Source organism: Mustela nivalis, assembly GCF_964662115.1.
Source record: "Mustela nivalis genome assembly, chromosome: 17".
Classification (NCBI taxonomy): Eukaryota; Metazoa; Chordata; class Mammalia; order Carnivora; family Mustelidae; genus Mustela; species Mustela nivalis.
In genome coordinates, this window is record NC_139036.1 from 29088531 (window position 1) to 29100739 (window position 12209).

The 12209-nt window shown below is 40.5% G+C and overlaps 1 protein-coding gene and 1 long non-coding RNA gene across 10 annotated transcripts in view; both read left to right on the top strand.

The window, feature by feature from the left end:
* The window catches only part of TUBD1 (tubulin delta 1), a 28751-nt gene extending 19435 nt beyond the window's left edge, over window positions 1-9316 (top strand). For 7 of the 9 annotated variants that reach the window (XM_082705927.1, XM_082705930.1, XM_082705926.1 and 4 more), the window contains 3 exons: window positions 2420-2560; window positions 7014-7197; window positions 8941-9087. In XM_082705927.1, coding sequence (XP_082562053.1) covers window positions 2420-2560; window positions 7014-7197; window positions 8941-9043 — 428 coding nt within the window. In that variant the 3' untranslated portion in view covers window positions 9044-9087. Of the gene's footprint in view, window positions 1-2419; window positions 2561-7013; window positions 7198-8940 lie in introns of all 9 variants that reach the window. The other 2 variants (XM_082705929.1, XM_082705928.1) reach the window with 1 other exon arrangement.
* Window positions 9317-10461: 1145 nt separating this feature from the next.
* Window positions 10462-11245, top strand: LOC309851139. Its single transcript, XR_014304650.1, has 2 exons — window positions 10462-10856; window positions 11080-11245. It is a non-coding gene; the product is annotated as an uncharacterized lncRNA (long non-coding RNA).
* Window positions 11246-12209: the final 964 nt, after the last annotated feature.

The following is a 12209-nucleotide window of genomic DNA, read 5'->3' on the forward strand; positions in this document are numbered from 1 at the left end:
AAGCAGGCTCCCTGCTGAGCAGAGAGCTTGATGTGGGGCTCGAACCCAGGACCCTGAGATCATGACCTGAGCCGAAGACAGAGGCTTTAACCCTGAACCATCCAGGTGACCCTGTGTCTGACCTTTTTCACTTCATGTCTTTGAGGGTCATCGATGTTGTAGTATATATCAGTAGTTCAATTTTGTATCAACTTCAGTATTGCTGAACGGTATTCCATTACATGAATATACCACATTTTCTTTAGATGTCCAACAGTTGATGGACGTTTAGCTTGTTTTCACTTTGTGTCTGTCATGAATAATGCTGCTGTGTGCATTTGTATAAAGTCTTTGTGTGGACATATGTTTTCAGTCTCTTGGTTGTATACTTGTAAGTGGATTGCTCGGTCAAAGGATAAGTATGCGTTTAATATTTTGTAAAATTGCTATACTCTCCAAAATGGCTGCACCATTTTACATTCCCACAAACAGTTGAAGAGGGTTTCAGTTTTCCACATCCTTGCCAACACCTGACATTGTTAGTCGTTTTGATTATAGCCATTCTAATAGGTGTGAAGTAGTGTCTCCTTGTGGTTTCATTTTGCATTTTCCTAATGACTGTGATGTTGAGATCTGTTAATGTGCTTGTTAGGTTTGTTTATCTTCTTCCATGAAATTTCTATTGAAACATCTTTCTGATTTTTATTTATTTATTTATTTATTTATTTTTAAGATTTTTTTTTTTTTTAAGATTTTATTTATTTGACAGAGAGAGATCACAAGCAGGCAGAGAGGCAGGCAGAGAGAGAGGAGGAAGCAGGCTCCCTGCTGAGCAGAGAGCCCGATGCAGGCCTCGATCACAGGACCCTGAGATCATGACCTGAGCCGAAGGCAGCGGCTTAACCCACTGAGCCACCCAGGCGCCCTATTTATTTCTTTTTTAAAGATTTTATTTATTTATTTGTCAGAGAGAGAGTGCGCGAGCTAGCGCACAAGCAGGCAGAGTGGCAGGCAGAGGCAGAGAGAGAAGCAGGCTCCCTGCTAAGCAAGGAGCCCAATGCGGGACTCAATCCCAGGATCCTGGGATCATGACCTGAGCTGAAAGCAGCGGGTTAAGCTAACCCACTGAGCCACCCAGGCGTCCCTCTTTCTGATTTTTAAATTGGCTCATTTGTGTTATTATCGAGTTCAGCATGCCAAAGTTTTTAGTTTCTTATGTTTTTATTTTCATTGAAAATCAGTCTGTGGCTGAGTGCTGAAATTTATCCCTATCCTATATATACTTTAATAGTATTTTCTTTTTTTTTAATTTAAATTCACTTAGCCAACAAATAGTACATCATTTTCAGATGTAGTGTTCAACAATTCATCATTTGCTTATAACACCCAGTGCTTATCACATCATGTGCCCTCCTTAAAACCCTTCACCCAGTCACCCCATCTTCTTACCCACCTCCCCTCCAGCAACCCTCAGTTTGTTTCCCATAGTTAAGAGTCTCTCATGGTTTGTCTCCCTTTCTAATTTCTTCCCATTCAGTTTTCCCTCCCTTCCCTTATGGTCCTCTGTACTATTCCTTATATTCCACATATGAGTGAAACCATATGATAATTGTCTTTCTCTTCTTGACTTATTTTACTCAGCATAATACCCTCCAGTTCCATGCACATCAGTGTAAATGGTAAGTATACTCATCCTTTCTGACGGCTGAGTAATATTCCATTGTATACATTGAGTATTTTCTTAATATTTCTACATGACTGGTGTCAGTTTTCAATCCTATTTTTGTTTTATGTTTCTACATCTCTTAACATTTTTGTATGTATTCTATATAGAGTAAGGTTCGCCCTTTACATACATTTTGTATGTATTCTATATAGAGTAAGGTTCACCTTTTTAAGTGTATGGTTCTATGAATTTGGACAAATCTCTATAAAATATAACCTCCACCACAATTGAAATAGTGTTTACATCATCTCAGAAAGTTCGTTCGTACTTTGGAGGCACTTACTGCCCCTGACTCCAGCCCCTAGCAACTATGGATCTGAATTTCATTCTACGGTTGTGCCTTTTCCAGAATGTTCTGTAAATGGAATCATACAGTGCATAATTTTTTGAGTCAAGCTTGTTTCACTTACCATAATGCTTTTGAGATGTATCCCTGCTGTTTGTTATATGTATTAATAGTTTCTTTTTACTGGTGAAGAGAAATCCATTGTATGTACCTACCCCCATCCTTTAGTACTTTATGAAGAAATACTTCCTGCCTTTTTCGGGATTGAATAGTTTGAATCATTTTGGGTCAACCAGATACGAATTTTTAAACATTTAGTAGAAAAAAAGCAACTATAAAAATTTATGTAAAATATACATACCATAATATGCTTTTCTTTTCTTATTCTGAACTATTTATAAAACCTTGTGCTTTTTTTCTTTTGGTAGGTATTGATTGGCACGTACGGCCTCCTTTATCAAGACTTCCTACTCTGGGTAAAGCATCCCTCAACAGGGAGCTTCAGTTTAACACTTCCATTGCCAACTTGGTCATCCTTCGTGGGAAAGATGTACACAGTGCAGATCTGGGTAAGAAGTTAAGGTGAAATCAATATGTACATTCTGCACATGTACATGGTAACACATTTTTTTTTCAAAGATTTTATTTATTTATTTGACAGAGATCACAAGTAGGCAGAGAGACAGGCTGAAAGAGAGAGAGGAGAAGCAGGCTCCCTGCCGAGCAGAGAGCCTGATGCGGGACTCGATCCCAGGACCCTGGGATCATGACCCGAGCCGAAGGCTGTGGCTTAACCCACTGAGCCACCCAGGCGCCCCCAATGGTAACACATTTTTTTAAAAAAAGGATGTCCCGGGGCACCTGGCTGGCTCAGTGGTTAAAGCCTCTGCCTTCGGCTCAAGTCGTGATCCCAGGGTCCTGGGATCAAGCCTCACATCAGGCTCTCTGCTCAGCAGGGAGCCTGCCTCCTCCTCCTCTCTCTCTCTGCCTGCCTCTCTGCCTACTTGTGATCTGTCTGTCAAATAAATAAAAATCTTTAAAATAATTAATTAATTAACTAATTTTTTTTTTAAGATTTTATTTATTTATCAGAGAGAGAGAAGGGCAGAGAGCACAGGCAGACAGAATGGCAGGCAGAGGCAGAGGGAGAAACAGGTTCCCCGCTGAGCAAGGAGCCCGATGTGGGACTCGATCTCAGGACGCTGGGATCATGACCTGAGCCGAAGGCAGCTGCTTAACCAACTGAGCCACCCAGGCGTCCCTAATTAACTAATTTAAAAAGGAAGTCCCAGGTGGCTGGGTGGCTCAGTCATTCGAGCGTCTGCCTTTGGTTCAGGCAGTGATCCTGGAGTCTGGGGATTGAGTCCCATGTCGGGCTCCCACTCAGCGGGAATCTCCTTCTACCTCTGCCCTTCACCCTGCTTGTTCTCTCTCTCACTTGCACTCTCTTTCAAATAAATAAATAAAATATATTTAAAAAGGGAAGTCCCTCAATTTATTTTTATTTATTTATTTATTTTTAAAGATTTTATTTATTTGACAGAGAGAGAAAGATCACAAGTAGACAGGCAGGCAGAGAGAGAGGAGGGAAGAAGACTCCCCACTGAGCAAAGAGCCCGATGTGGGGCTTGATCCCAGGACCCTGAGACCATGACCTGAGCCGAAGGCAGAGGCTTAAGCCACTGAGCCACGCAGGCACCCCTGAATTTATTTTTAAAGAAAGGAAAATAATAATTATGTGTTTCTATCAGTTACTATATGATTGGATACCAAAAATAGAAGCGATTGAAACAAGATACAGGTTTAATTCTTTCTTTTGAGGCTTGCTGTTCTTATTGTCCTCACCTTATGGCTTCCTTTTGTAGTCCCAGACATCTGTTTGAGCTTCAGGCATCAAGCCACATAGGAATGAGCATGCCACCAGCCTCCTCCTAGAGTTGCACACACTGATGTTTATACAGCTTTGATTGGGGCTGACTTGTGCTACACCTAGCTACAAGGGCGGCCATGAATACAGTTAAAATTTGGGGGTTCTCTTTCTAAAGAAGAAGGAGAGAATAGGTCATGTAGCATAACCAGTGGTCTCTATGACAAGCATTTTGATATAAAACTTTCAGGAAGTTCAAAGAGAAGTACTCTTTTAGCTTTGTGTTTTTATGGAAAATCTCCAGGTTTGTCTTATCGTTATTTGATGGTTTTGTTTTACTGGACACCCAGCTAACTGAGCCACACAGGTACTCCTTATTTGATGATTTTAGCAGTATCAAGTTGCCTGCTTCTAGCTTTAATATTAAAAAAAACAAATAATCTAGTTCCTATAATACACCTTAGATAAGAAAGTGGTAATTAAAAGGAATCGTTTCAAGTCTGTCAAATGGTATACTTTCTCCTACCTCAGAACATTTTCTTCATAGTCTTCATTTCAGATTTTATTTTATTTTTATTTTTATTTTTTTTTAAAGATTTTATTCATTTATTTGACAGACAGAAATCACAAGTAGGCAGAGAGGCAGGCAGAGAGAGAGGAGGAAGCAGGCTCCCTGCTGAGCAGAGAGCCCGATGCGGGGCTTGATCCCAGAACCCTGGGATCATGACCTGAGCCGAAGGCAGAGGCTTTAACCCACTGAGCCACCCAGGCGCCCCTTCATTTCAGATTTTAAATTGAGAGAATAAGAGGATATATAAAGTAATCAAACTTCCAAAAATGTATCCACAGCACATGACATACAGAGAGGTGTTCTGACAAAGGTATTTACTACAATATCTATTACACAAAAATGCAGAAACAACCTAAATGCTCAACAGTAGGAAATGTGTTAAATAAATTATGGTATATTCATATAATAAAACTTTATGAGTGATATTTGTTGACATGGAAAGGAGGTTCACAACATATTGGTGAAATGAAAACAGATTACAGAACAGCATTTTTATAAAATTACAGACTCAAGGTCAGCAAAATGTTCATGGTCTTATCTGGGTGGTGACATTTCAGATGTTCAGTTGACTTTTAAATTTTTTTTTGTTTGTTTAAGTTTTTATATAAATTCCAGTTAATTAACATATACAGTAATACTAGTTTCAAGTGTAGGATTTAGTGATTCATCAGTGACACAACACCCAGTGCTCATCACATGTGCCCTCCTTAAGACCCATCACCCATTTAACCCATTCCCCGCCTACCTCCCCTCCAGCAACCGTCAGTTTGTTCTCTGTAAAGAGTTTGTTCTCTGTAAAGGGTCCGTTTTATGGTTTGCCTCTCTCTCTCCCTCCTGCCATGTTTGTCCATTTTGTTTCCACACATGAGTGTGGTATTTGTCTTTCTCTCATTGACTTATTTCATGTAGCATAATACACTCTAGCTCCATCCACGTTGTTGGAAATGGCAAGATTTCGTTTTATGGCAAAGTAATCCATTGTATATGTATGCCACAACTTCCTTTTTTTTTTTTTTTTAAAGATTTTACTTATTTGACAGACAGAGATCACAAGTAGGCAGAGAGGCAGACAGAGAGAGAGGAGGAAGCAGGCTCCCCTCAGAGCAGAGAGCCCGATGCGGGGCTCGATCCCAGGACGCTGGGATCGTGACCTGAGCCGAAGGCAGAGGCTTTAACCCACTGAGCCACCCAGGCGCCCCAACTTCCTTTTTTTTAAAAGACTTTATTTCAGAGAATGAGAGAGTGAGAACGCAAGCTGGGAGAGGGGTACAGAGAAAGGGAAAGAAATCTTTAAGCACACTCCCCACTGAGCAGGGAACCTGATGCAGGGCTCAATCCCAAGACCTCAAGATCATGACCCAAGTGGATATCAAGAGTCAGACACTGAACTGACTGAACCACCCCAGCACCTCTGTATACCACAATTTCTTCATCCATTCACAGTCAGTGGACATTTGGGCTCTTTCCATAATTTGGCTATTGTTGATAATGCTGCTGTAAACATAGGGGCATATGTGTCCCTTGGAATCAGTATTTTTGTATTCTTTGGGTAAATACCTAGTAGTGCAATTATTGGGTCAGAGGGTAGTTCTATTTTTAACCTTTTGAGGAACCTCCATGCTGTTTTCCCGAGTGGCTGCCCCAGTTTGCATTCCCACCAACAGTGTTAAGAGGGTTCCCCTTTCTCCACATCCTTACCAACACCTGTTGTTTCCCATGTTGTTAATTTTAGCCATTCTGACTGGTGTGAGGCAGTATCTCATTGTAGTTTTGATTCGTATTTCCCTGATGATGAGTGATGTTGGGCATCTTTTCACTTGTCTGTTGACCATCTGGGTGTCTTCTTTGGAAAAATGTCTATTTCTGTCTTCTGCCCATTTCTTAACTGGATTATTTGTTTTTTGGGAGTTGAGTTTGATTGGGTCCTTATAGATTTTGGATATTAACCCTTTATCAGATATGTTATTCACAAATACCTTCTCCCATTCTGAAGGTTGCCTTTTAGTTTGGTTAACTATTTCCTTCATTGTGCAGACTTTTTGTCTTGATAAAGTCCCAAAAGTTAATTCTTCCTTTTGTGTCCCTTGCCTCCACAGACATATCTGGAGAAGTTGCTATGGCCAAGGTCAAAGAGATTGTTACCTGTATTCTCCTCTAGGATTTTTGATGGTTTCCTATCTCACATTTACTTTCCTGAATGATATGATTTTTTTTTTTACAATGAATATGGATCATTTATCCAAAAGCAACATAAAGCTAGTTTTAAATATTTTTATTTATTTATTTATTTATTTTTGTGAAAGATAAAGAGTGTACATGAGCAGGGAGAGGGGCAGAGGGAGACGCAGACTGCCCACTGAGCAGGGAGACAGATGCAGGACTCATCCCAGGACTCTGGGATCATGACCTGACATGAAGGCAGATGCTTAACCAGCTGAGCCACCCAGGCGCCCGTAAAGCTAGTATTAGAAGGCAAAACAACAGGAGTCTTCTGATGAAATGAATTAAAAAAGAAAGTTTATTAATTTGTTTCTAAAATTAATGATTTATGATGTAAACAATGGCTTGTGTTGTTTTACTCTAGGAGGATTTAAAGATCCAGCTCTCTATACTTCTTGGTTAAAACCTATTAATGCTTTCAATGTGTGGAAAACCCAGCGAGCCTTTAGCAAATATGAGAAGTCTGCAGCGTTGGTCAGCAATAGCCAGTTCTTACTAAAACCACTTGATACAATTGTGGGCAAAGCCTGGAATATGTTTGCTTCAAAGTAAGTAAAAAATAAATGTACAAACCTTTCTACCTTAGGCAGATAATACCTTAAAACACAAAGCAGGATTTGGAATGTTTTAGTCTGTTTGGTTTGCTGTAACAAAAATAGCCCAGACTGGGTATCTTATAAACAACAAAATTTCTCAGGAGGTTTGGAGATTAGGAGATCCAAGGTGAAGGTGCTGGCAGATTTGATGTCTGATGAAGACCTACTTCTGGGTTCATAGGTGGTTTCTTTTCCTTGTGTCTTCAAATAGCCAAAGGGGCAAAGAAACTTTCATGGGCCCCTTTTAAAAGGCACTAATTCCTGGGGCGCCTGGGTGGCTCAGTGGGTTAAGCCACTGCCTTCGGCTCAGGTCATGATCTCAGGGTCCTGGGATCAAGTCCCACATGGGGCTCTCTGCTCTGCGGGGAGCCCGCTTCCTCCTCTCTCTCTCTCTGCCTGCCTGTCTGCCTACTTGTGATCTCTGTCTGTCAAATAAAATCTTTAAAAAAAATAAATAAAATAAAAATAAAATAAAAAATAAAAGGCCCTAATCCCATTCATGAGGGCTCTACCCTTGTGATCGAATCACCCTCCAAAGGCCTCACCGCCTAATACCATCACCTTGGGGGTTAGGATTTCAATGTATGAATTTGGGGGGGAACATAAACATTCAACCTACAGCCTGGAGTAAGCACAGTTACCACTCTGTAGGTGTGAAACTGGGTCATGTTAGTTCAGGTGTCATTTTCTTATCTGCACAGTGGTGCAGTGAGGATTAAATGTGATACCCATGTAAAATCACCTACTACAGTGCTGTTATTGACTAGAGGAGTCATTTCTAAATGAAATGAAATGAAAGTAGAAATTTCATTATGAGGCTGGACAATAACATAGTTTTCCAAAATAAGACCCTTGGAAGAATGGAAGAGATCCCTGAACTTGTTCAGCAAGAAATCTTACAAGTTCAACTCTGTCTGCTAAGAAATGTCTGCTTGGTACTAAGAAATGTGTTATCAGATTTCCTGACCTCGGCCACAATTACCTCGTGTCAAAGCAAAATTTCCCTATTAATGGGCAAGGCCTCTACTATGATTAGCCAGGATTCCCAAGGGCCCCCCATCCTGCACGTGGCCATTCCATAAGCCCCCACACCCAGGACTGTGAACTCTGTCCTTTCCTGGTATTGTTCTCTTCCCACTCCCATTAAATGGCCACAGCCCTTATTACCTCAGTTTAATCCAGGTCTGCCTTTGCTCGACATTCTTTTTCACATGATTTCTCATTTGGGGGGTACAGGGTATTCATAGAACCACCTGGCATAACTACAAATTAAATGTCTGAAAAATACTTGGGAGACTTCACTTCATTCCTAGAACTGGATTAATGTATTTCTGAAATTTCAAGGTTTAGGTGAAAATTCTCAGGCACTTTTTAGAGTTGATACTGAACCCAGTCATCTCTGTAGAGTGATGAGTATGTACTGGGTTCGATAACCAAATCTGAACCTGCTTCTTTCTCCTATTGCTTCTTATTGTCACTCTCTTAGACACTAAAGAGACAGGGAGCTTGACATAAACTTTTTCAGTTTGCTAATCTTTGGAATAAACATTGAAGCAAATCTAAGACATTTAAGAGGTTCTGCCATCTTCAAATATTCATGAACTAGGAAAGTTCTACTTATTGTTTGATTTTAAGAGTTATTCATTTGCCTGATTTTTTTTTTTTTTATTTTACATTTTCTGTTTCTTTCACCAGAGCCTACATTCATCAGTACACAAAATTTGGACTTGAAGAAGAGGACTTTTTGGATAGTTTTACATTGTTGGAACAGGTTGTTGCCAGTTACTGCAACCTCTGATGTCGAACAAAGGAAAAATATGTTAAGTCATTTTGGGGCTAAAATACTTTCTTTTCTTTTTATTATTTTTTTAAGATTTTATTTATTTGATGGGGCGCCTGGGTGGCTCTGTTGGTTGGAGGACTGCCTTCGGCTCAGGTCATGATCCTGGACTCCCAGGATCGAGTCCCACATCGGGCTCCCAGCTCCATGGGGAGTCTGCTTCTCCCTCTGACCTTCTCCTCGCTCATGTTCTCTCTCAAATAAATAAATAAAATCGTTAAAAAAAAAAAAGATTTTGGGATGCCTGGGTGGCTCAGTTGGTTGGACGACTGCCTTCGGCTCAGGTCATGATCCCGGAGTCCTGGGATCGAGTTCCGCATCGGACTCCCAGCTCCATGGGGAGTCTGCTTCTCTCTCTGACCTTCTCCTCATTCATGCTCTCTCTCACTGTCTCTCTCTCAAGTAAATAAATAAAATCTTTAAAAAAAAAATCAAATTCTTTCCCTTTAAAAAAAAAAAAGATTTTATTTATTTGACAAAGAGAGATCACAAGTGTAAAAACCATTACTTTTAACTTTATTTATTTATTTTTAAAAATATTTTTATTTATTTATTTGACAGAGATCACAAGTAGGCAGAGAGGCAGGCAGAGAGAGAGAGAGAGAGACAAAGGAGGAAGCAGGCTCCCCGCTGAGCAGAGAGCCTGATGCAGGACTCCATCCCAGGACCCTGGGATCACGACCCAAGCCGAAGGCAGAGGCTTCAATCCACTGAGCCACCCAGGCGCCCCATGGGCTAAAATATTTTCAATAATACTTTCTCTGTAAGGTTTTCAAATCTCTACCTGTTAAAGTAACAAAGTTGAATGCTGTTTCCTTTGGCATGCTATGACCACAGAAAAGGAGGAAGACCTTTTAAATGGAGAATGTCATGTTTTCACTGAAAATGTCTACGTGGTATTTTCATTAGTAAGAAAGAAACTGGTACTTGTATAAAGAAATTTGGAAACACTTTGCTGAGATGTTGGAACTCTGGAAGTATCCAAAAAAAGGGAATATTCTGTTTTGTCCCCATGTTTCTAAGTCTTCACTTCTTTTTTTTTTTTTTAAGCTTTTATTTATTTGAGAGAGCAAGAAAGAGCAAGCACACAAGCAGGGGGTGGGGCCGAGGGAGAGGGAGAAGCAGATATCCTGCTGAGCACAGAGCCTGAGGTGGGGATCAATCCCAGGACTCTGGGATCATCACCTGAGCCAAAGGCAGATGCTTAACCAACTGCGCTAACCCAGCTGCCCCTCTAAGTCTTCCCTTCTTTATGCCAAAAAGTATTCACTAGTGCCACCTGGGTGGCTCAGTCACTGGGCATCTGCCTTCCGCTCAGGTCATGATCCCAGGATCCTAGGATCCAGCCCTGCCTCGGGCTCCCTGCTCATGGGGAGCCTGCTTCTCCCTCTCCCACTCCCTTTGCTTGTGTTCCCTTTCTTGCCGTGTCTCTATCAAATAAATAAATAAAATATTTAAAAATTTAAAAAAAGGATTCACTAAATACCAGCTAAACTTTCACCACACAATTTGAAGCTAAGAAATTGCAATTCTGCATTTTTTAAAAATTTTATTTTTATTTTTTTTAAGATTTTATTTATTTATTTATTTGCCAGAGAGAAAGAGAGAGACAGCATAAGCAGGGGGAACAGAGGGAGAAGCAGGCTTCCCATCAAGCAGGGAGCCCAATGCGGGGTTTGATCCTAAGACCCTGGGATCAGGACAAGAGCTGAAGGCTGATGCTTAATGACTGAGCCACCCAGGAGCTCTTGCAGTTCTCCATTTAATTGAAGTGGATGCGGGGCGCCTGGGTGGCTCAGTGGTTTGGGCTGCTGCCTTCGGCTCGGGTCATGATCTCAGGGTCCTGGGATCGAGCCCCGCATCGGGCTCCCTGCTCCGCAGGAAGCCTGCTTCCCTCTCTCTCTCTCTCTGCCTGCCTCTCTGCCTACTTGTGATCTCTGTCTGTCAAATAAATAAATAAAATCTTTAAAAAAAAAAAAAAAAAAAAATTGAAGTGGATGCTTTGAACCACAAGAGGGAGCTACTGTCAAATGCTAGACTATGAACTTTTTTCACTATTTTCTTCTGTAACAGTTAAGATTTTTCCACTTGAAAAAGCTATTTAAAAATAAACATCAGATTTTGTTAATAAACGTAAATCATGCTTAAGTACAAAAATAAGTAAATTTTTGCTTTTCTTAAATTTTCTAGGCATCAGAAAATCAGGTCACTTTTTCTTTTAGATCTTGAAATGCAAGAGCAGAAACTGACTATATTCAACTAGTGCTTTCAGATTACTTATAGTATTTAGCTAGCATGGAAGATGTTATGCTTGTCAGAAAAAAGGGGTAAGAGCTTTCATTAAGGGGCACCTAGGGCTCCTGGGTGGCCCAGAGGTTTAAGCCTCTGCTTTCTGCTTGGGTCATGATCTCAGGGTCCTGGGATCAAGCCCCACATCGGGTTCTCTGCTCAGCGGGAAGCCTGCTTCCCCCTCTCTCTCTGCCTGCCTCTCTCTCTGTGTCAAATAAATAAATAAAATCTTAAAAAAAAAAAAAACTTTCTAAAAAAAAATTAAGAGATGCTCAGTGGGTTAAGCCTCTGCCTTCAACTCAGGTCATGATCTCAGGGTCCTGGGATCGAGTCCCACATTGGGCTCTGATCAGCAGGGAGCCTGCTTCCCCCTCTCTCTCTGCCTGCCTCTCTGCCTACTTGTGATTTCTCTGTCAAATATATAAAATCTTTAAAAAAAAAAAAAAGAGCTTTTATTAAAATTTCACGAAGTTGAGAAAATTACCACCAAGGAAATACTGTCTTTGATGAAATTGACACATACAGATGTGGGTTTCACTGAGAAGAACAAAACACACTTGGAAATTGACAACTGAACTTGAGAGTAATTGTGTATTTCAATAAAATACGTCACATGCAGTGTATTAACAAATGTCAAATGGGAAACAAATAGGAATATTTGCCCCTTCTGCCAAATCTACCAGTGGTGATTTATTTTTATATGGAAAAATGACAGTTCACATCTTCACTGGTTTCTTCCTTTTTTTTCCATATGGAAATGATTACCTTTTTGCTGTTTTTCTTATCAACTGTTGCTATGATTTAAAATACTGAGCCATATCTTATTTCTAAGGAA